Source organism: Bufo gargarizans, chromosome 3, assembly GCF_014858855.1.
Source record: "Bufo gargarizans isolate SCDJY-AF-19 chromosome 3, ASM1485885v1, whole genome shotgun sequence".
NCBI classification, from domain to species: Eukaryota; Metazoa; Chordata; class Amphibia; order Anura; family Bufonidae; genus Bufo; species Bufo gargarizans.
Genome location: NC_058082.1, coordinates 552,947,680 through 552,974,466, shown reverse-complemented (window position 1 = coordinate 552,974,466; position 26,787 = coordinate 552,947,680). Strand labels below are relative to the sequence as shown.

General features: G+C 55.5%; 1 protein-coding gene across 3 annotated transcripts; it reads left to right on the top strand.

Annotated features, from left to right (window-relative positions):
* The first annotated feature begins 1,886 nt into the window (after positions 1-1,886).
* SPICE1 (spindle and centriole associated protein 1) lies at positions 1,887-26,169 on the top strand. 3 transcript variants are annotated; one of them, XM_044287395.1, is made up of 18 exons: positions 1,887-2,066; positions 3,968-4,063; positions 4,273-4,320; positions 4,916-5,050; positions 5,152-5,254; positions 5,359-5,480; positions 5,878-5,975; positions 6,665-6,795; positions 8,432-8,569; positions 8,697-8,944; positions 12,840-12,971; positions 13,333-13,468; positions 13,550-13,717; positions 21,205-21,512; positions 23,020-23,191; positions 23,337-23,430; positions 23,675-23,735; positions 26,086-26,169. In XM_044287395.1, the coding sequence occupies exons 2-18, from the start codon at positions 3,968-3,970 to the stop codon at positions 26,134-26,136; spliced, it is 2,241 nt and encodes a 746-aa protein (XP_044143330.1). In that variant the 5' UTR covers positions 1,887-2,066; the 3' UTR covers positions 26,137-26,169. The 3 variants fall into 3 exon arrangements, with proteins under 3 accessions (XP_044143330.1, XP_044143329.1, XP_044143328.1); XM_044287394.1 differs by having other exon boundaries at positions 12,840-12,998; positions 23,023-23,191; XM_044287393.1 differs by having other exon boundaries at positions 12,840-12,998.
* Positions 26,170-26,787: the final 618 nt, after the last annotated feature.

The window sequence follows — 26,787 nt, the reverse complement described above, 5'->3', positions numbered from 1 at the left end:
TTTACATGATACAGTGTCCGTGTAGCCTAATATATGTGGGTGAAACCACAATGGAACTGAGGGAAAGAATCAACAAGCATAAAAGCACTATTAGAACAGGAGCCATTGACAAACCGGTTGCAAAACATTTTATTGATTGCAAACATGCTATTAATCAATTAAGATTTCGAGTAATCGACAGTGTTGGATATCTGAGAAGAGGTGGGGACAGGAAGGGTATACTTAGGAAAAAGGAACTTAAGTGGATCCATACCCTTAGATCCCTTCAACCTTATGGTTTAAATTTAGAGTTTAACGTCACATCCATTGATTGAGATGGGTCATTGGATGGTCCCATTCAGTATAGGGATATCATGCTTTTATATATGTTACACATTCCTATCATGGCGATTTGTATATCTATGTGTCATAATGCCCTGCATACATATGTATTTTGTGGTATTCTGTGTATGTTGATTTGATACGATTTCTTGTTGTCGCACTGTATGGTGACGCTATCTCCGCATGCATGTACATAGCCTTATTACCTGTGGATAATGTGGGGATTAATATTGTGGTCCATTGGTGTTGATCCACCATTCTACTCATATGGATCAGACACATTGATTATATACATCTCTACATGGGAAGTTGCGCTGAACACGGCGTCGTCGTTGCCATGGCTCCTATGCCCGCACTGTGTCTCCATTGGCTGCCCCATCCATGTGACTTACGAGATCGACACACGGTTGTGTGCACTGTAATGATGTCACGTGTATATCACGTGACAGTCGCATTGGTGATGACGACAATGATGATTTCTAGCAGCCCATTGGTTGGAAGCGGTGGTGCCGATCGGAGTCATGACAACGAAGGATACTTCCGGTATACAAAGCCGGTGAGTTGCGTCTGCGCAGTGGAGATGACGGCACGCCGAGACATGCATGACGGAGTTCGCGGCTTTTACAGGTGTGACAGGTAGTAACTTACACAGATACTTCTTATTATGTATTGATTGGCCATGTTGACGTAATGAGGGGTGTGTGCTTTTAATACATGGGGGGGTATATATATGCCTACCAGCAATGATGTTATTAGGCTTGACAAAGACTGGTGAACAGTCGAAACGTTGCCATTTGTGTCTGGAGGTACAAATAAAGAATTTTGATACTACTACATGCTGCCGAAGCCATCTTCCTTTCTACGTATGTATCTTGAGGCCTGATGGATCAAGGGCCTACGGCTAGGCTGCTGCATCGATTAATACAGTATCCTGAGACCACAGAGTGCTGCTTCCACCCTTTAACATTTACCTGGCACTGTATGAGGTCTGTGTGGCTGGCAGTGTATGAGGTCTGTGTGGCTGGCACTGTATGAGGTATGTGTGGCTGGCAGTGTATGAGGTCTGTGTGGCTGGCACTGTATGAGGTATGTGTGGCTGGCAGTGTATGAGGTCTGTGTGGCTTGCAGTGTATGAGGTCTGTGTGGCTGGCAGTGTATGAGGTCTGTGTGGCTGGCAGTGTATGAGGTCTGTGTGGCTGGCAGTGTATGAGGTCTGTGTGGCTGGCAGTGTATGGGGGTCTGTGTGGCTGGCAGTGTATGAGGTCTGTGTGGCTGGCAGTGTATGAGGTCTGTGTGGCTGGCAGTGTATGAGGTCTGTGTGGCTGGCAGTGTATGAGGGTCTGTGTGGCTGGCAGTGTATGAGGTCTATGTGGCTGGCAGTGTATGAGGGTCTGTGTGGCTGGCAGTGTATGGGGCCAACTCTATACAAACGGATGCGTATTTTCTCAGCTGCGTCACCTCTTGTGCGGGATGCGGACAGGCGGCCGCCGGGGGCGCTATAACAGCGGGCTATGCGCAGTGTGCGGTGCAGACACCCGCAGGTTACAGGTCTCCGGCCCCTCACCCTCAGCACCCGCCCCCAGAGCTCCCGCCGCTCCCCAAGGCCACACAACTGGCAGCTTAGGTTGTTGGACGGTTGTCATAGGCACTGAAACGGAAGTGACGTAGAATCCGCATCTCCGGCGCCGATTGGAGGCCGCAGCGCGGTAACGTTCAATCCGGGACGGATTCTGCAGCTTGTAGAGGTAATGAGGGTGCGGGATCAGGAGGGTGTCACTGAGGGGTGCGGGATCAGGAGGGTGTCACTGAGGGGTGCGGGATCAGGGGGTGTCACTGCTGGGTGATGAGGGGTGCGGGATCAGGGGTGTCACTGCCGGGTGACGAGGGGTGCGGGATCAGGAGGGTGTCACTGAGGGGTGCGGGATCAGGAGGGTGTCACTGAGGGGTGCGGGATCAGGAGGGTGTCACTGAGGGGTGCGGGATCAGGGGGTGTCACTGCTGGGTGATGAGGGGTGCGGGATCAGGGGGTGTCACTGCTGGGTGATGAGGGGTGCGGGATCAGGGGTGTCACTGCCGGGTGACGAGGGGTGCGGGATCAGGGGGTGTCACTGCCGGGTGACGAGGGGTGCGGGATCAGGGGGAGTCACTGCTGGGTGATGGAAGGTGCTGGATCAGGGGGGGTGTCACCGAGGGTTGCGGGATCAGGGGGGTGTCACCGAGGGTTGCGGGATCAGGGGGGGTGTCACCGAGGGTTGCGGGATCAGGGGGGGTGTCACCGAGGGTTGCGGGATCAGGGGGGGTGTCACCGAGGGTTGCGGGATCAGGGGGGGTGTCACCGAGGGTTGCGGGATCAGGGGGGGTGTCACCGAGGGTTGCGGGATCAGGGGGGGTGTCACCGAGGGGTGCGGGATCAGGGGGGGTGTCACTGCCGGGAGATGAGGGGTGCGGGATCAGCGGGTGTCACTGCCTGGTGATGAGGGGTGCGGGATCAGGGGGTGTCACTGCCGGGTGACGAGGGGTGCGGGATCAGGGGGTGTCACTGCCGGGTGACGAGGGGTGCGGGATCAGCGGGTGTCACTGCCGGGTGACGGGGGGTGCGGGATCACGGGGGGTGTCACTGCCGGGTGACGAGGGGTGCGGGATCAGGGGGTGTCACTGCCGGGTGATGAGGGGTGCGGGATCAGGGGGTGTCACTGCCGGGTGATGAGGGGTGCGGGATCAGGGGGTGTCACTGCCGGGTGACAAGGGGTGCGGGATCAGGGGGTGTCACTGCCTGGTGACGGGGGGTGCGGGATCAGGGGGTGTCACTGCCGGGTGACGAGGGGTGCGGGATCAGCGGGTGTCACTGCCGGGTGACGGGGGGTGCGGGATCACGGGGGGTGTCACTGCCGGGTGATGAGGGGTGCGGGATCAGGGGGTGTCACTGCCGGGTGATGAGGGGTGCGGGATCAGCGGGTGTCACTGCCGGGTGACGGGGGGTGCGGGATCACGGGGGGTGTCACTGCCTGGTGATGGGGGGTGCGGTATCAGGGGGTTTCACTCCCGGGTGATGGGGGGTGCGGGATCAGCGGGTGTCACTGCCTGGTAATGGGGGGTGCGGTATCAGGGGGTGTCACTGTCTGGTGATTTTGGGGGTGCGGGATCAGGGGGTGTCACTGTCTGGTGATTTTGGGGGTGCGGGATCAGGGGGTGTCACTGCCGGGTGATTTTGGGGGTGCGGGATCAGGGGGTGTCACTGCCGGGTGATTTTGGGGGTGCGGGATCAGGGGGTGTCACTGCCGGGTGATTTTGGGGGTGCGGGATCAGGGGGTGTCACTGCCGGGTGATTTTGGGGGTGCGGGATCAGGGGGTGTCACTGCCGGGTGATTTTGGGGGGGTGCGGGATCGGGGGGTGTCACTGCCGGGTGATTTTGGGGGGGTGTCACTGCCGGGTGATTTTGGGGGGGTGCGGGATCAGGGGGTGTCACTGCCGGGTGATTTTGGGGGGGTGCGGGATCAGGGGGTGTCACTGCCGGGTGATTTTGGGGGGGTGCGGGATCAGGGGGTGTCACTGCCGGGTGATTTTGGGGGGGTGCGGGATCAGGGGGTGTCACTGCCGGGGGATTTTGGGGGGGTCCAGCCTTTCATGGTCACCTCTTCTCCTCAGATGGCCGGCCGACACCCTCGCTCTGCCAGCGGACGATCTGGAGTAAAGAAAGCAGCGGGCGGCAGGAAGAAGTCCGGAGGGCACCAGGCCTGGGATGTGAGTATGACGCCCGCAGCTGCCAGTGACGTCACTTGGCTCCTCCCACAGCGACAGACGATGCATTTCTTAGCGCTCGCTGCGGCCGCCTCCATCTTGTGTGCCGGTGACTAAGGCTGGACTCGCGTTCAGTCGGAGCACAGGTTACAAGATGGCGGACGGCTGGGTGACAGCCGGGGGTCTTATCGCGGTTCTCTGTTGCTTTTCAGAGTTCGATCCATGATCTCGGTGTTCATCGTGCGACCCCCGAGGAGCTGGTGAGTGCTGGCGCGGACGCTCTCAGCGCGGGTACACTGTAACAAACCCCGCACCTGTGTCAGCCGGACACCATCTTGTTGTCAATATCAGTGTATAAATAACATTTTCAGTCACTGACAGCAAGCAGAGATTTACTTGAAAATGGTGAGAAAGTCTCGGAGCTTTTCATAAAAAAACGATTAAGCTTCAGTAAGGATATTTCCCATAAACAAACTCTTATCTTCTAAGGGGGGATTTATGGGGGTCCCTGCTGATCATGAGAACTGGGGGTCCCAAGTGCCTCCGACTGGAGTGGCGGTAGAGCCTGTGCCGCTTTCTGGTATTGTCTGAGGTCGTGGGGTGGCAGTGTACGTGCTCCACTGGTCGCTCCATTCCTTTCGGGGGTACCCCTGTTCTCGTGATCCGGGGGGTCCCAGCAGTCAGGCCAGAATAGGGGATAGAGTCTTCTATACGGAGTACCCCTGTAATGCAGGTACAGATCCAGAGAATCCTGGATTCACTCTGGCGCGCTGTGATTCCGTGGCCTCGTCCGCGGTGGATTGGGGGTCAGCGGGGGGCGCGCCTTCATGCTCCTGTTTGTGTCGTCTGCTGCAGGCGCATCGTCATGAGATCCACAAATCGAAGAACCAGAGCCTGGCCCAATGGGAACTGAAAAAGAAGGAGTGGAGGAGGCAAAATGGCGGCACTCCGGACCCCTTAGAGGACAGGCGGCTGGCTCTAATGATGGAGGTGAGTGAAGGCCTCATCGTGTGCCCGTCATGGCCGGCGATGTGGGGGTCTCCCTTTACACCAGGGCGGTCTCTGAGCTGGGTTTGTGTTTGTTCCGGCAGATTCTGTCGGACCAGTACCAGATGACGGACGTCCTGCAGCGCTCGGACAGGGCCATGGCTGTAGTGAAGGATCTCTTTGGGGACGCCCCCCGCAGGCACACCGGTACTGGTGACCGCTATACGGACCTGACCACGTGGTCCTTGTCCTGCTCGTCGCAATCCTCCATTTCTGAGTTTTTCTTCTCTCTCCCCCCCCCCTCCCTCCAGGTTTCCCAAATGTGACCATGGCTCCATCCTGTGACCTGGAAACCTCACGTGGCCCCATAGCGCAAACGAAGGACCCCCGTACCCGCCTGTCCATCCTCAGCGAGAGCATCATGGACTCTCAGGTAATCAGAACAGGGATTGTGTGCCCTGAAGAAGCAGGGGTGGGACCGTGACAACCCCGCACCTATATTAAATGCCGGTGATGGGGGCGGGACTGTGACAACCCCCCACCTATATTAAATTGAGGTGATGGGGGCGGGACCGTGACAACCCCGCACCTATATTAAATGCCGGTGATGGGGGCGGGACCGTGACAACCCCCCACTTATATTAAATGGGGGTGGGACCGTGACAACCCCGCACCTATATTAAATGGCGGTGATGGGGGTGGGACCGTGACAACCCCGCACCTATATTAAATGGCTATCGTACGGGGTGGTGGGGGCGGGACCGTGACAACCCCCCACCACACGGCGATATTTATCTGCTGGTTTTACGGATGGCGTCTTGTGATTTTAGGCTCTAAATGAAGTGGAGGGGATCCAGTCCGAGGACGACGATGATGATGATGATGTAGACGTCTCCATCAGCTTCCAGCCCGCCCTTCACACAGACAAGTGAGTCCTGCCCATCTGTACTGCCCTAGAGAGGATAAAGCTGCATGCGAGCGCCCGGCACTGTGGAGGGATGCCTCTGTTATGCCCCCGTTTACACAGCAGGTCCGTCATTGTGAGCCGACCCCCAGGAGAGGCGCTCGCCCTCCCGTCGTACCGTCCCTCGTTTGGCTTACAAATTCTGATGTAAAATGCTGACCCGCTCCGGGAGGGCCGATCTCTCATGAAGGGGCACCGGGCTCAGCGGGGGGGCTTCTGTGTCAGTGATTGGCCCCCAGACCCCACCAATAAGAACGTCTGATTCGTCATTATGTGCAGAAGCGCTCGTTAAGACATGGAGGGCGCGTTAGGATTTAAACTTCTCCCCGACGCAGAGGGCCAGCGTTATGTCTCTGATTGGGGGTCCGACTGCTGAGACCACCACCGGCGTCGAGCATGCTCACTGCCCCTCAGTACATCTCTATGGGACGGCCAGAGATGAGTGCTGTGAATGGGGCCGTAGTGGGCATGCTCAACCCCCGATATTCGTGATCGTCCCCTCGGTCATACATATTGTATCCTATTGTGTGGATAGGTTACAGGCTGGGAGACTGACGGGTTCTTCTCCAGTCACCCCCCAGGATAGCCGCTCAGTGGGGGAGGGGCCGAGCCGTCTCTGCTGAAGACGCTTCTGATGTTTGATCTCCTTCCAGGGTTCGCCGGATATTGAATGAAGAAAGTTCTCGTCTCGCGTCTGAGGAGTGGTCCAGAGACAAAGTGCTGGGTGCGCAGAACCCGCTCGTAACACCCAAAGGAGCCGGTCACCCCCCGAATGGCGGGATTGGTAGGAACATCATCCTCTTTATTAACCCCTTTAACGACCGGGCCTGAAAAGACCTTAAAGAGGACCTTTCACGGGTCCGGACATTATAATATACCTAATGGCGTCTGTGGCGTATTTCCGCGCTTACTATTTTCTGTACGCGCTGCTCCGTTCGCCCGCTGTGCCCCCGTTCACTTTTCCGGCCATACTGTCGGTACAGGGAGGAGGAGACGGTGGTGCTTCTCAATGGGCGTCTCCGTCTCCCTGTACCGACAGTATGGCCAGAAAAGTGAACGGGGGCACAGCGGGCAAACGGAGCAGCGCGTACAGAAAATAGTAAGCGCTGAAATACGCCACAGACGCCATTAGGTATATTATAATGTCCGGACCTGTGAAAGGGCCTCTTTAAGGGCTATGGACAATTTATTTTTTTTATTGCATTTTGGGCTAAAGATCATTTTTTTTCAGTTGGTCTTTGTTAGAAATATTGAGCCGTTCTTTCACAATGGGTTAACTGTCTGGCTGTGCGAATCCTACTAAAAGGTCATAAACACCTATTTATACCACATTCTTATCAGTAAGATGAGAACTGATCAGGAGCCGTCAGCAGCAAAAATACAGATTTTTTTGTGATTTTTCACAGTAGCCTGAAACAATCTGCCCCATTCTCCCAGCCGGCGATCAGTCTGGCGTCACTGCCTCCTGGTCTTGACACAGTAGAAGAAGGGGCAACACATGCTTGCCAGATCTGACTACACAGGGTTTGCAGTCTGTTACCATGGAGACGCGTGGCTGAGGAGAGATGGGGCAGAGTGACGCTGGGTGTGAAGATATTTTTTAAGCGCCTGCGTTGCCGGGCAGATTTCCCCGATGCCGCCTGCACAGTAAAGGGCGTTATTCCAGACGCTGTACGTGTACAGATCTCCGGAATGACGCCTGGGCCGGGACCAATCGCCGTGCATGTACAGCGCCTCTTCACAATCGGGTTAAAGGGGGTTTCCGAGACTTTTTAACTCATGGCCTAACCTCTGGATAGGTCATCAGTATGTGACCAGTGGGGGTCTGACACCCAGGGCCCCCGCTGATCAGCTCTTTGAGAAGGCACCGGGGCTCGCAGTAGCGTCAAAGCCTTCTCTGCAATGGGGCCAAGCTTTGCACGTGACATCACATGGCCTAGGATAGGCTGCACTACTGCCAGTGCCTTACCAAACAGCTGATCGGAGGGATGGGTCCAGAGGACTTTTCCTCGCTGATGGGATGGAATTTTTATCTAAGGCATGGTTACACGCTCCAGACCCTGATCCTGCAGTCTGACAGCAGAAGAAGGGGCAACGCATGCCTGCAGGATCTGACTACATGGAGGGTTGCAGTCTGTTACCATGGAGACACATAGGCCTGAATAGCAGCTGAAGACACAAAATGGGACTAGAATTTGCATCCAGGCGTCTAGATTTTTGCATTAATTGTTTATCTTTGATGCATTGGAGCAAGAAAAGGTTTATGCAAAAGTTTCCATCCCCTTTACGTTACTAGTTGATATGAATGAGCCAAAATGGGGGTTGAGTGGATCCCCCCAGGACAGCCACCCAAGCCCAGGGACAGACAGTGCCACGTGCCTGTGTCACACCCAGTATTTATGTGCCGCATCTCTCCGCAGCACTGAACGCCACCGCAGCTGTGAACAAGCTGAAGACTCGTCTTACTGAGGAGGAACAAGAGGAACCGGAAGCCAGCTGTGTCATCGGCCGCGTATTAAACCCGCAGCCCCCAAACCACCGCAAGCTCCAGAGTAAAGGTAGGTGCCATGCTGAACCCTCCGGTATACAATAGCGCCCCCCGCTGTGCGAACCCATACAACACCATAGACCAAAAGAAATGGAAACAACTACATGTTTAATGGGGTCTTCCCTGTTCTGCTGCAGGAAAGAAGAAGAGACCACCCCACGTCTCCGGCAGTCAGAGAGGCGCGCCCCCGTGCGAGCTGTCAGGCTGCAGCCAGTCCGGCCTGGATGTCCTGAACCAGATGATCCAGGAGGTGGAGAGAGAGCTGGAGACCTACGAGAGGGAGACCGGCCGGGCAGTGTCCTCCGTGCCGCAGCCTCAGGGGCTGAGCGGCTTCACTCTGACCCTGATCAGCTCGATAAGGCGGCTGGTGTCATACCTGAAGGAGGTAAGGGGGGGGGGGGGGGCGCAGATGAGCCGGCTGGTGTCATACCTGAAGGGGGGGGGGCAGATGAGCTGGCTGGTGTCATACCTGAAGGAGGTACGGGGGGGCAGATGAGCCGGCTGGTGTCATACCTGAAGGAGGTACGGGGGGGGGGGGCAGATGAGCCGGCTGGTGTCCTACCTGAAGGAGGTAAGAGGGGGGGGGGGGGGGCAGATGAGCCGGCTGGTGTCATACCTGAAGGAGGTACGGGGGGGGGGGGGGGGGGGCAGATGAGCCGGCTGGTGTCCTACCTGAAGGAGGTAAGGGGGGGGGGGGGCAGATGAGCCGGCTGGTGTCATACCTGAAGGAGGTACGGGGGGGGGGGGGGCGGGGGGCAGATGAGCCGGCTGGTGTCATACCTGAAGGAGGTACGGGGGGGGGGCGGGGGGCAGATGAGCCGGCTGGTGTCATACCTGAAGGAGGTACGGGGGGGGGGGCAGATGAGCCGGCTGGTGTCATACCTGAAGGGGGGGGGGGGGCAAATGAGCTGGCTGGTGTCATACCTGAAGGAGGTAAGGGGGGGGGGGCAGATGAGCCGGCTGGTGTCATACCTGAAGGAGGTACGGGGGGGGGGGGGGGGCAGATGAGCCGGCTGGTGTCCTACCTGAAGGAGGTAAGAGGGGGGGGGGGGGGCAGATGAGCCGGCTGGTGTCATACCTGAAGGAGGTACGGGGGGGGGGGGGCAGATGAGCCGGCTGGTGTCATACCTGAAGGAGGTACGGGGGGGGGGCAGATGAGCCGGCTGGTGTCCTAACTGAAGGAGGTAAGGGGGGGGGCAGATGAGCCGGCTGGTGTCATACCTGAAGGAGGTACGGGGGGGGGGGCGGGGGGCAGATGAGCCGGCTGGTGTCATACCTGAAGGAGGTACGGGGGGGGGGGCGGGGGGCAGATGAGCCGGCTGGTGTCATACCTGAAGGAGGTAAGAGGGGGGGGGCAGATGAGCCGGCTGGTGTCATACCTGAAGGGGGGGGGGCAAATGAGCTGGCTGGTGTCATACCTGAAGGAGGTAAGGGGGGGGGGGGGCAGATGAGCCGGCTGGTGTCATACCTGAAAGAGGTACAGGGGGGGGGGGGCAGATGAGCCGGCTGGTGTCATATCTGAGGGAGGTAAGGGGGGGGGCAGATGAGCCGGCTGGTGTCATACCTGAAGGAGGTACGGGGGGGGGGCAGATGAGCTGGCTGGTGTCATACCTGAAGGAGGTACGGGGGGGGGGGGGGGGCAGATGAGCCGGCTGGTGTCATACCTGAAGGAGGTACAGGGGGGGGGCAGATGAGCTGGCTGGTGTCATACCTGAAGGAGGTACAGGGGGGGGGGCAGATGAGCTGGCTGGTGTCATACCTGAAGGAGGTACGGGGGGGGGGGCAGATGAGCCGGCTGGTGTCATACCTGAAGGAGGTACGGGGGGGGGGGGCAGATGAGCTGGCTGGTGTCATACCTGAAGGAGGTACGGGGGGGGGGGGGGCAGATGAGCCGGCTGGTGTCATACCTGAAGGAGGTAAGGGGGGGGGGGGGCAGATGAGCCGGCTGGTGTCATATCTGAAGGAGGTAAGAGGGGGGGTGGGGGGGCAGATGAGCCGGCTGGTGTCATACCTGAAGGAGTAAGGGGGGGGGGGCAGATGAGCCGGCTGGTGTCATCTGAGGGAGGTAAGGGGGGGGGCAGATGAGCCGGCTGGTGTCCTACCTGAAGGAGGTACGGGGGGGGGCAGATGAGCCGGCTGGTGTCCTACCTGAAGGAGGTAAGGGGGGGGGCAGATGAGCCGGCTGGTGTCATACCTGAAGGAGGTACGGGGGGGGGGGCGGGGGGCAGATGAGCCGGCTGGTGTCATACCTGAAGGAGGTACGGGGGGGGGGGCGGGGGGCAGATGAGCCGGCTGGTGTCATACCTGAAGGAGGTAAGAGGGGGGGGGCAGATGAGCCGGCTGGTGTCATACCTGAAGGGGGGGGGGGCAAATGAGCTGGCTGGTGTCATACCTGAAGGAGGTAAGAGGGGGGGGGGGGCAGATGAGCCGGCTGGTGTCATACCTGAAGGAGGTACGGGGGGGGGGGGGGGCAGATGAGCCGGCTGGTGTCCTACCTGAAGGAGGTAAGGGGGGGGGGGGGCAGATGAGCCGGCTGGTGTCATACCTGAAGGAGGTACGGGGGGGGGGGGGGCGGGGGGCAGATGAGCCGGCTGGTGTCATACCTGAAGGAGGTAAGAGGGGGGGGCAGATGAGCCGGCTGGTGTCATACCTGAAGGGGGGGGGGCAAATGAGCTGGCTGGTGTCATACCTGAAGGAGGTAAGGGGGGGGGGGGCAGATGAGCCGGCTGGTGTCATACCTGAAAGAGGTACAGGGGGGGGGGGGGGCAGATGAGCCGGCTGGTGTCATATCTGAGGGAGGTAAGGGGGGGGGGCAGATGAGCCGGCTGGTGTCATACCTGAAGGAGGTACGGGGGGGGGGGCAGATGAGCTGGCTGGTGTCATACCTGAAGGAGGTACGGGGGGGGGGGGGGGGCAGATGAGCCGGCTGGTGTCATACCTGAAGGAGGTACGGGGGGGGGGGGCAGATGAGCCGGCTGGTGTCATACCTGAAGGAGGTACAGGGGGGGGGCAGATGAGCTGGCTGGTGTCATACCTGAAGGAGGTACGGGGGGGGGGGGGCAGATGAGCCGGCTGGTGTCATACCTGAAGGAGGTACAGGGGGGGGGGGGCAGATGAGCTGGCTGGTGTCATACCTGAAGGAGGTACGGGGGGGGGGGCAGATGAGCTGGCTGGTGTCATACCTGAAGGAGGTAAGAGGGGGGGGCAGATGAGCCGGCTGGTGTCATACCTGAAGGAGGTAAGAGGGGGGGGCAGATGAGCCGGCTGGTGTCATACCTGAAGGAAGTAAGGGGGGGGGGGGGCAGATGAGCCGGCTGGTGTCATACCTGAAAGAGGTACAGGGGGGGGGGCAGATGAGCCGGCTGGTGTCATATCTGAGGGAGGTAAGGGGGGGGCAGATGAGCCGGCTGGTGTCATACCTGAAGGAGGTACGGGGGGGGGGGCAGATGAGCTGGCTGGTGTCATACCTGAAGGAGGTACGGGGGGGGGGGGGGCAGATGAGCCGGCTGGTGTCATACCTGAAGGAGGTACAGGGGGGGGGGCAGATGAGCTGGCTGGTGTCATACCTGAAGGAGGTACAGGGGGGGGGGCAGATGAGCTGGCTGGTGTCATACCTGAAGGAGGTACGGGGGGGGGGGCAGATGAGCCGGCTGGTGTCATACCTGAAGGAGGTACGGGGGGGGGGGCAGATGAGCTGGCTGGTGTCATACCTGAAGGAGGTACGGGGGGGGGGGGGGGGGGCAGATGAGCCGGCTGGTGTCATACCTGAAGGAGGTAAGGGGGGGGGGCAGATGAGCCGGCTGGTGTCATACCTGAAGGAGGTAAGGGGGGGGGGGGCAGATGAGCCGGCTGGTGTCATATCTGAGGGAGGTAAGGGGGGGCAGATGAGCCGGCTGGTGTCATACCTGAAGGAGGTAAGAGGGGGGGGGGGCAGATGAGCCGGCTGGTGTCATACCTGAAGGAGTAAGGGGGGGGGGGGGGCAGATGAGCCGGCTGGTGTCATCTGAGGGAGGTAAGGGGGGGGGGGGGGCAGATGAGCCGGCTGGTGTCATACCTGAAGGAGGTAAGGGGGGGGGGGGGGGGCAGATGAGCCGGCTGGTGTCATACCTGAAGGAGGTAAGGGGGGGGGGGGCAGATGAGCCGGCTGGTGTCATACCTGAAGGAGGTAAGAGGGGGGGGGGGGGCAGATGAGCCGGCTGGTGTTTCTTCAGTAACAGGAGTATATCATACGTTGGAGGTTGGGGAGATCCGTCAGTGACGACCTCTTTTACTGATTACAGAGCGACCGCCGGCTGCGCCAGGAGTCTCTGGAGAGGCAGCGGCTGAAAGACGAGCTCAGTGAACAGCGGCTGCTGATAGACGCCTTGACCGCCGAAATTCTCGCTATAAAAGATGGCAGCTCATTGTCCCCGGTAACGTCGGATCACGTCTATAGACATGTAAATCTCTGCGCTGCTCTCACTGTCTCTGTATGTAGTGCATGGGTGGCCCACTGGTCGCTGTGGACATCCCTGGTGGGGGGAGGGGGTACGGACGGGCTGCTCTGCTTGCTGGATCACTGCAGTACACAGCACCCCCCTGGTCTTTGTGGCCAAAGGTGGTACTGCAGATCAGCCTCATTTATTTGAGCAGCGGAGCCCCGATTGCTGCAGCCAGTCATTGGGGAATCGGCCATGTGACCGCCAGTCGCAGGCCTTACAGGTGGAGAGCAGCAGTACGTGGCTGTGGATTATGATGTCATCAGTGTGCAATTACTGCTTCTCTCTTTCCCAGGGAAGTCACTGCCTCATGTCTGACCACTCGCAGTCATCTCCTGGAGATGCCACCATGAGTCTTCCCGTGGCCAACACAGAACGGGTGAAAGCCCCAGTCGGCTCTGCCCACGCGGTGGGTTTCCTGACAGAACAGGGTGAGTTAACGCTCTTCCAGCTTTCCTTAGGTCCTGAGTGGTAAATTGGGAGTAGGGAAATATACCTCTGTCTCCTCACAGGCTCACCCAATGTGGACAGGCCTGGAGCGCCCCTCACTGGTCATGATGCCACTACACTGATGACCCCGTCGTTCAGGGAGGCCGCTCCTCTGCTGGACTTTCAGCCCGCTGTCATGTTGTCTCCTCCCAGACAGGAAACGCGAGCGGATTTCAGGGACCGGTCCGCAGGTAAGTGGCTTCAGCTATAATATTATACATTTTTCAGCGCCATTCCTGGGCGCTGTACATCTAAAAGGGGGGTCACATATGTAATGTAAAACATACAAGTACAATGAGCATGACAGAGGGGGAGAGGACCCTGCCCACAAGAGCTTACAGTCTACAGGGGAAGGTGGCAGCATACTCATTGTAGGTGGTAGGCTGAAGGTGGCAGCATGCTCATTGTAGGTGGTAGGCTGAAGGTGGCAGCATGCTCATTGTAGGTGGTAGGCTGAAGATTGCAGCATGCTCATTGTAGGTGGTAGGCTGAAGATTGCAGCATGCTCATTGTAGGTGGTAGGCTGAAGATTGCAGCATGCTCATTGTAGGTGGTAGGCTGAAGGTTGCAGCATGCTCATTGTAGGTGGTAGGCTGAAGGTGGCAGCATGCTCATTGTAGGTGGTAGGCTGAAGGTGGCAGCATGCTCATTGTAGGTGGTAGGCTGAAGGTGGCAGCATGCTCATTGTAGGTGGTAGGCTGAAGATTGCAGCATGCTCATTGTAGGTGGTAGGCTGAAGGTGGCAGCATGCTCATTGTAGGTGGTAGGCTGAAGGTGGCAACATGCTCATTGTAGGTGGTAGGCTGAAGATTGCAGCATGCTCATTGTAGGTGGTAGGCTGAAGGTGGCAGCATGCTCATTGTAGGTGGTAGGCTGAAGATTGCAGCATGCTCATTGTAGGTGGTAGGCTGAAGGTGGCAGCATGCTCATTGTAGGTGGTAGGCTGAAGGTGGCAGCATGCTCATTGTAGGTGGTAGGCTGAAGATTGCAGCATGCTCATTGTAGGTGGTAGGCTGAAGGTGGCAGCATGCTCATTGTAGGTGGTAGGCTGAAGGTGGCAGCATGCTCATTGTAGGTGGTAGGCTGAAGATTGCAGCATGCTCATTGTAGGTGGTAGGCTGAAGGTGGCAGCATGCTCATTGTAGGTGGTAGGCTGAAGGTGGCAGCATGCTCATTGTAGGTGGTAGGCTGAAGGTGGCAGCATGCTCATTGTAGGTGGTAGGCTGAAGGTGGCAGCATGCTCATTGTAGGTGGTAGGCTGAAGGTGGCAGCATGCTCATTGTAGGTGGTAGGCTGAAGGTGGCAGCATGCTCATTGTAGGTGGTAGGCTGAAGATTGCAGCATGCTCATTGTAGGTGGTAGGCTGAAGATTGCAGCATGCTCATTGTAGGTGGTAGGCTGAAGGTGGCAGCATGCTCATTGTAGGTGGTAGGCTGAAGGTGGCAGCATGCTCATTGTAGGTGGTAGGCTGAAGGTGGCAGCATGCTCATTGTAGGTGGTAGGCTGAAGGTGGCAGCATGCTCATTGTAGGTGGTAGGCTGAAGATTGCAGCATGCTCATTGTAGGTGGTAGGCTGAAGGTGGCAGCATGCTCATTGTAGGTGGTAGGCTGAAGATTGCAGCATGCTCATTGTAGGTGGTAGGCTGAAGGTGGCAGCATGCTCATTGTAGGTGGTAGGCTGAAGATTGCAGCATGCTCATTGTAGGTGGTAGGCTGAAGGTGGCAGCATGCTCATTGTAGGTGGTAGGCTGAAGGTGGCAGCATGCTCATTGTAGGTGGTAGGCTGAAGGTGGCAGCATGCTCATTGTAGGTGGTAGGCTGAAGGTGGCAGCATGCTCATTGTAGGTGGTAGGCTGAAGGTGGCAGCATGCTCATTGTAGGTGGTAGGCTGAAGGTGGCAGCATGCTCATTGTAGGTGGTAGGCTGAAGGTGGCAGCATGCTCATTGTAGGTGGTAGGCTGAAGGTGGCAGCATGCTCATTGTAGGTGGTAGGCTGAAGGTGGCAGCATGCTCATTGTAGGTGGTAGGCTGAAGATTGCAGCATGCTCATTGTAGGTGGTAGGCTGAAGATTGCAGCATGCTCATTGTAGGTGGTAGGCTGAAGGTGGCAGCATGCTCATTGTAGGTGGTAGGCTGAAGGTGGCAGCATGCTCATTGTAGGTGGTAGGCTGAAGGTGGCAGCATGCTCATTGTAGGTGGTAGGCTGAAGGTGGCAGCATGCTCATTGTAGGTGGTAGGCTGAAGATTGCAGCATGCTCATTGTAGGTGGTAGGCTGAAGGTGGCAGCATGCTCATTGTAGGTGGTAGGCTGAAGATTGCAGCATGCTCATTGTAGGTGGTAGGCTGAAGGTGGCAGCATGCTCATAGGTGGTAGGTGGTAGGCTGAAGGTGGCAGCATGCTCATTGTAGGTGGTAGGCTGAAGGTGGCAGCATGCTCATTGTAGGTGGTAGGCTGAAGGTGGCAGCATGCTCATTGTAGGTGGTAGGCTGAAGGTGGCAGCATGCTCATTGTAGGTGGTAGGCTGAAGATTGCAGCATGCTCATTGTAGGTGGTAGGGCTGAAGATGCAGCATGCTCATTGTAGGTGGTAGGCTGAAGGTGGCAGCATGCTCATTGTAGGTGGTAGGCTGAAGGTGGCAGCATGCTCATGTAGGTGGTAGGCTGAAGGTGGCAGCATGCTCATTGTAGGTGGTAGGCTGAAGGTGGCAGCATGCTCATTGTAGGTGGTAGGCTGAAGATTGCAGCATGCTCATTGTAGGTGGTAGGCTGAAGGTGGCAGCATGCTCATTGTAGGTGGTAGGCTGAAGATTGCAGCATGCTCATTGTAGGTGGTAGGCTGAAGGTGGCAGCATGCTCATTGTAGGTGGTAGGCTGAAGGTGGCAGCATGCTCATTGTAGGTGGTAGGCTGAAGGTGGCAGCATGCTCATTGTAGGTGGTAGGCTGAAAGGTGGGTTTTCAGGTTACTTTTGAAGTTTTGGATGTTGGGGGTGGGGGAGTCTGATGCTGGGGCAGTGATTTCAAGAGTATGGAAGAGGCACATGAGAACTTGTAGACGATTGAGCGAGGAACAGACCACAGGAGAACAAAGATGGAGGTCTTGTGAGGATCGGAGATTATATGTGGGGGGAGGTATCGGGAGATTAGGTCAGAGACGTATGGAGGGGACAGGTTGTGGACTGGAGATTATATGTGGGGTCAGAGATGTATGGAGAGGACAGGTTGTGGACTGGAGATTACATGTGAGGAGGTATCAGAAGATTAGGTCAGAGACGTATGGAGGGGACAGGTTGTGGACTGGAGATTACATGTGGGGTCAGAGATGTATGGAGAGGACAGGTTGGGGACTGGAGATTATATGTGGGGTCAGAGATGTATGGAGGGGACAGGTTGTGGACTGGAGATTATATGTGGGGTCAGAGATGTATGGAGAGGACAGGTTGTGGACTGGAGATTACATGTGGGGCCAGAGATGTATGGAGAGGACAGGTTGTGGACTGGAGATTACATGTGAGGAGGTATCGGGAGATTAGGTCAGAGACGTATGGAGGGGACAGGTTGTGGACTGGAGATTACATGTGAGGAGGTATCAGAAGATTAGGTCAGAGATGAATGGAGGGGACAGGTTGTGGACTGGAGATTATATGTGGGGTCAGAGATGTATGGAGGGGACAGGTTGTGGACTGGAGATTATATGTGGGGTCAGAGATGTATGGAGAGGACAGGTTGGGGACTGGAGATTACATGTGAGGAGGTATCGGGAGATTAGGTCAGAGACGTATGGAGGGGATGAGGGCATGCACTGGCATTTAATTGACTCTGGGGTGAGGATGGAGCGAATATATGAGATGTTCTTGAGTTACAAGCGGCAGGTGGAGGTGAGGGTTTATTAACTATAGTGGACAGGTCAGATAGGGGGTCTAAGTGATATGGGGGAAAGATGAGAAATTATGTTTTCTCCATATTGATTATTAAGGAGTGGGAGGAGAAGAATGAAGATCTAGCTGACACGCTGGGATTCTGGACAGAAGGGAAGTGACATCTGGGCCAGAGAGGTAGATTTGAGTGTCGTCAGCATAGAGGTGGTATTGGAAGCCATGAGACTCTATGAGCTGTCACAGGCCAAATGTATGAATGGAGAAAAGTCAGAGGGCCAGAAGGCAGAGGAGAGGTCAAAAAGGAAAAGAACAGAGTAATGTAGAAGGCAGAGGACAGGTCTAGAAGGAGGAGCGCAGAGTAAGGGTCCATTCACACGTCGGCATATTGCGGATCCACAAACCACGGACACCGGCCATGTTCGTTCCGCATTTTGCTGACCACACAAGGCGGGCACTATGATAGACATGCCTATTCTTGTCTGTAGCTGCTCTATTTTTCTTTCCGGGGCTGCGGAACAGAAGTGCGGATGCGGACAGTACACGACGTGCTGTCCGCATCTTTTGCGGCCCTATTGAAATGAATGGGTCCGCCCCCGAGCCGCAAAATTGCAAAACAGATGCAGACGCGTTATGCGGACGTGTGAATGGACCCTTATGTAGAAGGCAGAGGACAGGTCTAGAAGGAGGAGCACAGAGTAATGTAGAAGGCAGAGGACTGGTCTAGAAGAAGGAGGTCAGAGTAATGTAGAAGGCAGAGGACGGGTCTAGAAGGAGGAGGTCAGAGTAATGTAGAAGGCAGAGGACTGGTCTAGAAGGAGGAGGTCAGAGTAATGAAAAGGCAGAGGACGGGTCTAGAAGGAGGAGAACAGAGTAATGTAGAAGGCAGAGGACGGGTCTAGAAGGAGGAGGTCAGAGTAATGTAGAAGGCAGAGGACTGGTCTAGAAGGAGGAGCACAGAGTAATGAGAAGGCAGAGGATGGGTCTAGAAGGAGGAGAACAGAGTAATGTAGAAGGCAGAGGACTGGTCTAGAAGGAGGAGGTCAGAGTAATGTAGAAGGCAGAGGACTGGTCTAGAAGGCAGAGGACAGAGTAATGTAGAAGGCAGAGGACTGGTCTAGAAGGAGGAGCAGAGAGTAATGTAGAAGGCAGAGGACGGGTCTAGAAGGAGGAGGGCACAGTAATGTAGAAGGCAGAGGACTGGTCTAGAAGGAGGAGCACAGAGTAATGTAGAAGGCAGAGGACTGGTCTAGAAGGAGGAGCACAGAGTAATGTAGAAGGCAGAGGACTGGTCTAGAAGGAGGAGCACAGAGTAATGTAGAAGGCAGAGGACAAAGTAATGTAGAAGGCAGAGGACTGGTCTAGAAGGCAGAGGACAGAGGACTGGTCTAGAAGGCAGAGGACAGAGTAATGTAGAAGGCAGAGGACTGGTCTAGAAGGCAGAGGACAGAGTAATGTAGAAGGCAGACGACTGGTCTAGAAGGCAGAGGACAGAGTAGTGTAGAAGGCAGAGGACTGGTCTAGAAGGCAGAGGACTGAGTAATGTAGAAGGCAGAGGACTGGTCTAGAAGGCAGAGGACTGGTCTAGAAGGCAGAGGACTGGTCTAGAAGGCAGAGGACTGGTCTAGAAGGCAGAGGACTGGGTAATGTAGAAGGCAGAGGACTGGTCTAGAAGGCAGAGGACAGAGTAGTGTAGAAGGCAGAGGACTGGTCTAGAAGGCAGAGGACTGAGTAATGTAGAAGGCAGATGACTGGTCTAGAAGGCAGAGGACAGAGTAATGTAGAAGGCAGAGGACAGAGTAATGTAGAAGGCAGAGGACAGAGTAATGTAGAAGGCAGAGGACAGAGTAATGTAGAAGGCAGAGGACTGAGTAATGTAGAAGGCAGAGGACGGGTCTAGAAGGCAGAGGACTGAGTAATGTAGAAGGCAGATGACTGGTCTAGAAGGCAGAGGACAGAGTAATGTAGAAGGCAGATGACTGGTCTAGAAGGCAGAGGACAGAGTAATGTAGAAGGCAGAGGACAGAGTAATGTAGAAGGCAGAGGACAGAGTAATGTAGAAGGCAGAGGACAGAGTAATGTAGAAGGCAGAGGACAGAGTAATGTAGAAGGCAGAGGACAGAGTAATGTAGAAGGCAGAGGACAGAGTAATGTAGAAGGCAGAGGACAGAGTAATGTAGAAGGCAGAGGACAGAGTAATGTAGAAGGCAGAGGACAGAGTAATGTAGAAGGCAGAGGACAGAGTAATGTAGAAGGCAGAGGACAGAGTAATGTAGAAGGCAGAGGACAGAGTAATGTAGAAGGCAGAGGACAGGTCTAGAAGGAGGAGAACAGAGTAATGTAGAAGGCAGATGAGACTGGTCTAGAAGGAGGAGGTCAGAGTAATGTAGAAGGCAGAGGACTGGTCTAGAAGGAGGAGCACAGAGTATTGTAGAAGGCAGAGGACTGGTCTAGAAGGAGGAGCACAGAGTAATGTAGAAGGCAGCGGACTGGTCTAGAAGGAGGAGCACAGAGTATTGTAGAAGGCAGAGGACTGGTCTAGAAGGCAGAGGACAGAGTAATGTAGAAGGCAGAGGACTGGTCTAGAAGGAGGAGGTCAGAGTAATGTAGAAGGCAGAGGACTGGTCTAGAAGGAGGAGCACAGAGTATTGTAGAAGGCAGCGGACTGGTCTAGAAGGAGGAGCACAGAGTAATGTAGAAGGCAGAGGACTGGTCTAGAAGGAGGATAACAGAGTAATGTAGAAGGCAGAGGACGGGTCTAGAAGGAGGAGCACAGAGTAATGTAGAAGGCAGAGGGACAGGTCTAGAAGGAGGAGAACAGAGTAATGTAGAAGGCAGACGACTGGTCTAGAAGGAGGAGCACAGAGGAAGGCAGCGGACTGGTCTAGAAGGCAGAGGACAGAGTAATGTAGAAGGCAGAGGACTGGTCTAGAAGGAGGAGCACAGAGTAATGTAGAAGGCAGCGGACTGGTCTAGAAGGAGGAGCACAGAGTAATGTAGAAGGCAGAGGACTGGTCTAGAAGGAGGAGAACAGAGTAATGTAGAAGGCAGAGGACGGGTCTAGAAGGAGGAGCACAGAGTAATGTAGAAGGCAGACGACTGGTCTAGAAGGAGGAGCACAGAGTAATGTAGAAGGCAGACGACTGGTCTAGAAGGAGGAGCACAGAGTAATGTAGAAGGCAGAGGGACAGGTCTAGAAGGAGGAGAACAGAGTAATGTAGAAGGCAGACGACTGGTCTAGAAGGAGGAGCACAGAGGAAGGCAGCGGACTGGTCTAGAAGGCAGAGGACAGAGTAATGTAGAAGGCAGAGGATGGGTCTAGAAGGAGGAGAACAGAGTAGTGACATTCAGCTTTGACAGGTAGCGGGTCATTGGTGACTGCTGGCAGCTTCAGTGGAGAGATTGGGTCGGAAGCCGGATGGCAGTGGATCAAAAAGTAATTGGGATGAGAGAGGTTGGGAAGGTGGTGGATGAACGGCCCTGGGGCGGTATAGAGAGCAGGTCCTGTTACTGTTGGTACTGCTCTTACTGATAGAATGGGAGCCCCCGGCGCCTCCTCCACTGCAGGACCGCCATATGGAAGGGGATTCGAGCAGCCATCACTCCATTCACCTCTATGGGACTGCCGAAGACGAGAGAGCGCTCCGCTGTCTCCACAACAAGTGACAGTGTGTGCGTGACCGTCACTTTACCCGTTCCTGTGATCGCGGGGCTCCCACACATCAGATACTCATCACCTGAGTTATAGTAGGACAACCCTTTAATACGACACATTTCTTCAGATGCCCTTCCTTCTTCATTGCAGCGCTCCTCAGCCGCCATGACACTGTGTCGTCACCATCCGGTATAGACCTCCCCTCTCTGGCCCATGACCCCGATCCGGCCGCACAGAGTTTACCACGGGGAGACGCACTTGTTGGTCACCACCGCACTGAGGAGCCGGGGAATGACTGGGTTAACGCCACCACGGCCGACGCCAATGGTATTGTGACCCGCATGGCGGAGCTGTCCTGTCAGAACAACGCACTGAAGGCTCAGCTGGAGCAACTCCGGTATAAGACGGGCGGAGCTGGCGACTCCACGGACGCTTCACATGTGACGGCAGAAAATAAGGTGAGTTGCCGATTTGTATGATTATAATACACTGATGATGCCTTACTTACCTCGTACTGATCCTGAGTATCTTCCTATTTTATGCTTCATTCACATCTAGAGCTGCATTCACAGTTCTGCTGAGTGCCACGTGCTGTTAGTTAGCCATACACTGTGGTGTAGAGACTACAACACCCAGAATGCAAATCGGCAAAACAGATTCTGCACCATCCGGGAGACGTGAGGGCAGAACTAAGAAACCGGATTGTGAATGCAGCTCTGGATGTGACTTGAGACACGATAGAATCAGCACAAGATATAGAAAGAGGGGATTGTTATATCTACATGAAATGATTTCACTCTATGGACAAAAATGCCGGTAATTAGGATTTGCCAGGACGACTGGGTCCCAGCTCCGCAGTGCCCTCACATGCTCATTACAGCGCCGCAGTGCTCACATGCTCGTTGCGGCCCCGCAGTGCCCTCTCATGCGCGTTGCGGCCCCGCAGTGCCCTCTCATGCGCGTTGCGGCCCCGCGGTGCCCTCTCATGCGCGTTGCGGCCCCGCGGTGCCCTCTCATGCGCGTTGCGGCCCCGCGGTGCCCTCTCATGCGCGTTGCGGCCCCGCGGTGCCCTCTCATGCGCGTTGCGGCCCCGCGGTGCCCTCTCATGCGCGTTGCGGCCCCGCGGTGCCCTCTCATGCGCGTTGCGGCCCCGCGGTGCCCTCTCATGCGCGTTGCGGCCCCGCGGTGCCCTCTCATGCGCGTTGCGGCCCCGCGGTGCCCTCTCATGCGCGTTGCGGCCCCGCGGTGCCCTCTCATGCGCGTTGCGGCCCCGCGGTGCCCTCTCATGCGCGTTGCGGCCCCGCGGTGCCCTCTCATGCGCGTTGCGGCCCCGCAGTGCGCTCATAGTACAACTGATTACTGTAGAGAACAGAGGCTTCATCTCATGTAAACGTCCACAACACTTCTATTTAGAATTTGCCAAGATGAGTCCCAGCACCGCAGTGCTCTCACATGCTCAGTGCTAAGTATAACTGATTACTGGAAAAAACAGAGGCGTCCTCTCATGCAAACGTCCACAACACTTCTCTGCTTCTAACTTCTATGGCTGAAATCCCCTGAGAACGGCCATCTTGCCTTCGTAGTAGAATGTGATGGTAAAGTCATTTATAAAGACCAATGGAGTCTTCTCCATAGAGAGAAAAATTATTTAATTTTTCCTTTAGGATGTCTGTATCAATTCCTCACTAATTTTCAAGATTTCTGCTTGCTGTCAGTGAATTGAAACCTTCTTTACTACCAGTGTCCTATTCATATGAAGGACACATAGGTGCACGACCTGTTACTGTGCAGTTACCACAACTGTGCCAGATTAGTGAAGTAAACCGCGAACGTTCCTGTTGACGGCAGGCGGAGGAGACGGCAGGTTTCTGATGATGGCGGAGTGGAAATCGCATCATGTACCGAGACCAGACGCTGTTCTGTTATGATAGTTCATGGCCTGATGTGTGCCCTGTATCTCTCCAGCAGGAGGCGCCGCCTGCACAAAGTCCAGTGACTCTAGACATGAGGATTGCAGAGCTGAACCGGCAGAGCGCAGAGGCCCGGGATAAACTCCTGAGACTTATCGAGCAGCAGAAGCAGAGCCTGGTGGTGTCGCCCGCCATCTCTCCCATCACGCCACAGCTGGAGGAGCCAGGTACTTTTGTGCATGTTCATTGGATGCCAAAATCCAGTTCCTGGACTGGTGTGTTTACCCCCTGCCCGAGACAGTATAATGAGAGTTGTAGTACCAGTCCAGTGATAAGTGTCCTAATAGACTTACCCCGACCTTGTGTTTCCAGGAAGAAGAGCGCGGCTGATCGATGCTGTACTCCCGATGCCGCAGTTTACCGACTCTTCCATCGAGGAGACCCCTTCTCCGGGCAGCGGGCGCAGGTGAGAGCGCGCCTTACAGTGATCCGCATTTGAGACCCATTTAGGTCTCCGTACTGATTTTTGGAGTAAACCTCTGCAGTCTGGGAGATCCTGTGTCAATGTACATACGCTGCGTCTCCTAACAGCATGCCCTGCAGCAGACGGAGAGGGTGTCCTGGCGGCGGCCATTCTGTTTCTGTGTATGTAGTCATATGTGGGACTCCAGTTATGTTTGGTGGCATTGCTAACGCTCACATGTCTTTAGGTCAAGCGCCTCTCAGAGGTCCAATTCTTCGGTGAGCGGCTCATCTAGACAACGGGTCAAGGTAGGAAGAGATGCTTCAGTCCCAGCGGTCGGGATATTTCCAGTGAGGATGATGAGGGTGGTTGGTTACAACTTGGCCAACTGTTTGGTAGTCACAGTATGACATAAAGGGGAAACTGCGGGTGGGGGGGCTGGGGTACTCTGTGTCCCAGCTGCAGCCATCTTTGCTTCTCCACGCCGGTCACTTGGATGCTGATGCTATATACACAGGCGGGCTGGCCAGCAGTCTCTGGGCCGTGCGCCTCATTGGTGTTCTAGAAGAGGTTGGGGGTCAGCAACCTCCAGAACTCCAGCTGTTAAAGTTTTTTTTAGGATTTTTATATTGATTGCCTATACTCAGGATTAGGCTACTTTCACACTGGTGTTTTTACTGGATCCGGCAGGGTTCAGCAAAAACGCTTCCGTTACTGATAATACAACCTATTAATGGATCCGGTTGTATTATCTTTAACATAGCCATTGACTTGCATTGTGGGTCATGCCGGATCCGTCTTGCTCCGCATCCCAGGACGGAAAGCAAACCGCAGCACGCTGCTCTCCGGTATGAGAACAGAACACATTTTAAAGCGTTCTATTCTGTTCAGTTACGTTTTGTCCCTATTCACAATGAATGGGGACAAAACGGAAGCGGTTTTCTTTTCTTCCGATTTTGAGACCCTATGACGGATCTCAATACTGGAAAATAGGCTACTTTCACACTAGCGTTTCTAAGTCATCAATATCAGATTGGCGGGGTCCGACTTAGGGCTCTTTCACACTTGCGTTCTTGTCTTCCGGCATAGAGTTCCGTCGTCGGGGCTCTATGCCGGAAGAATCCTGATCAGTTTTATCCTAATGCATTCTGAATGGAGTGAAAGCCGTTCAGGATGCATCAGGATGTCTTCAGTTCCGGACCGGAACGTTTTTTGGCTGGAGAAAATACTGCAGCAAGCTGCGCTTTTTGCTCCGGCCAAAAATCCTGAACACTTGCCGCAAGGCTGGATCCGGAATTAATGCCGCATTGAAAGGCATTGATCCGGCCTTAAGCTAAACGTCGTTTCGGCACATTGCCGGATCCGACGTTTAGCTTTTTTAGAGTGGTTACCATGGCTGCCGGGACGCTAAAGTCCTGGCAGCCATGGTAAAGTGTAGCGGGGAGCGGGGGAGCAGCATACTTACCGTCCGTGCGGCTCCCGGGGCGCTCCAGAGTGACGTCAGGGCGCCCCACGCGCATGGATGACGTGATCGCATGGCACCTCATCCATGCGCATGGGGCGCTCTGACGTCATTCTGGAGCGCCCCGGGAGCCGCACGGACAGTAAGTATACCGCTCCCCGCATGGCAACCAGGACTTTAATAGCGTCCTGGCTGCCATAGTAACACTGAAAGCATTATGAAGACGGATCCGTCTTCAAATGCTTTCAGTACACTTGTTTTTCCGGATCCGGCGTGTAATTCCGGCAAGTGGAGTACACGCCGGATCCGGACAACGCAAGTGTAAAAGAGGCCTAAGAGGCCGTGGCGCTCTGTGAGCTTTTAGGCCTTTTCCTAGACCATGTGATATCACTTTCATCGGTCACATGGCCTGAATGCAGCTCATCCCCATTCAAGTGAATAGGGCTGAGCTGTGATACCAAGAACCGCCACTATCTAGAAAACCACATTTAACCCTTAGGGCTGTTTCACACGAGCGAGTCCATTGCAGGAATCGCGCTCCGTGTGTGAGTGTGATCCTCCGCTCTGGACTGCTCCTGCTTCCCGCAATGGACTCGCTCGTGTGAAACAGCCCTAAGAGTAAGGCCTGATACACACGACCGTTGTTCTGGTCTGCATACGATCCGCATTTTACGTTGGTCGGACCCATTCACTTCAGTGGGTCTGCAAAAGATACGGACGCCACTCCCTGTGCTGTCCGCATCCGTTACTCCGTTCTGTGTCCCTGCAAAAAAAAATAGAACATGTCCTATTCTCATCCATTTTGCGGGCAAGAATTGGCATTTCTTTAACGGGCAGCCCGTTCCGTTCTGCAAGTTGTGGAACGCACACAGGCCACATCCGTGTTTTGCAGATCCGCAATTTGCGGACTGCTAAACACGGCACGGTCATGTGCATGTAGCCTCACTAGAAGAACTGAGAGATGTGTCTGCCGGAGGTTCTGACCCCTGTGTTAGGGGGTTCGGAGGACATAGATGAATAGCGCCTGTTTTGTCCATGTGGCCATGTCTGGTACTACAGCTCATTCAGGGGAGCATCATCTCATGGACAAGGGTGATGTGGAGACCCCAGAGCAGGGGCACGGGTGGTCTCTGAGATACACACGTACTGTTGTACCACACGTACCAGCTTCTGACTGCGCTCCCTCTCTCCTGCAGGTCAAGGACAAGGAGGAGGGCTGGTTCGCACTTTCCACCCACGTCTTGTAACGCCTCCACCAGATCAGCGCGGTCGGGGGTCTCATGTTTATATGTAATTTATAATAAAATTTCCTAATAAAATCAGATTATTTTCTTTTGTCGCCTGTTTATTGTACGATCCATTAGGTGAAGTGCGACGCCGCAGATAGCGAAGTACAGGCTGCGGGGGGGCGAGCTGAAACCAGAGGCAGGAAGGTGGCCCCAGCAATGTGGAGCATTGTTCCCTAGAGCAAGCAGAGTGCAGGTTTCACAGCTGAGGGATTGCTACTCTGTATCAGTCTAAACAACCTCTCACAAATCTCAGACCCCAGACCAAAACAGATTGTGCGCCCCTGCTTCAGTGACGGGAGCATCGCCTGACACTGGAAGCATAGGGCTAAGGGGAACGCCCTGCCAGATCGCTCTGCGCTGCAGCACGGCTGGAAGTTTAAAAGGCTCCGTCCGGCACCATTCACTATAATGGGGATCGGGCAGAGATCCGGCCTAATTCCGGCAAATATGCAGAGAATCGACCGGTAAAAAAACACTATTCTTCTGGCAAATTCTCTGTATATTTGGCGGCATGCACCCGGATCTCCGCTCATGGGGCTGGACGGAGCCTTTCAAACCTCCAGCAATGCCGAAGTGCGCAGAGGTCTGGCAGGCACTGCTAGTGTACAA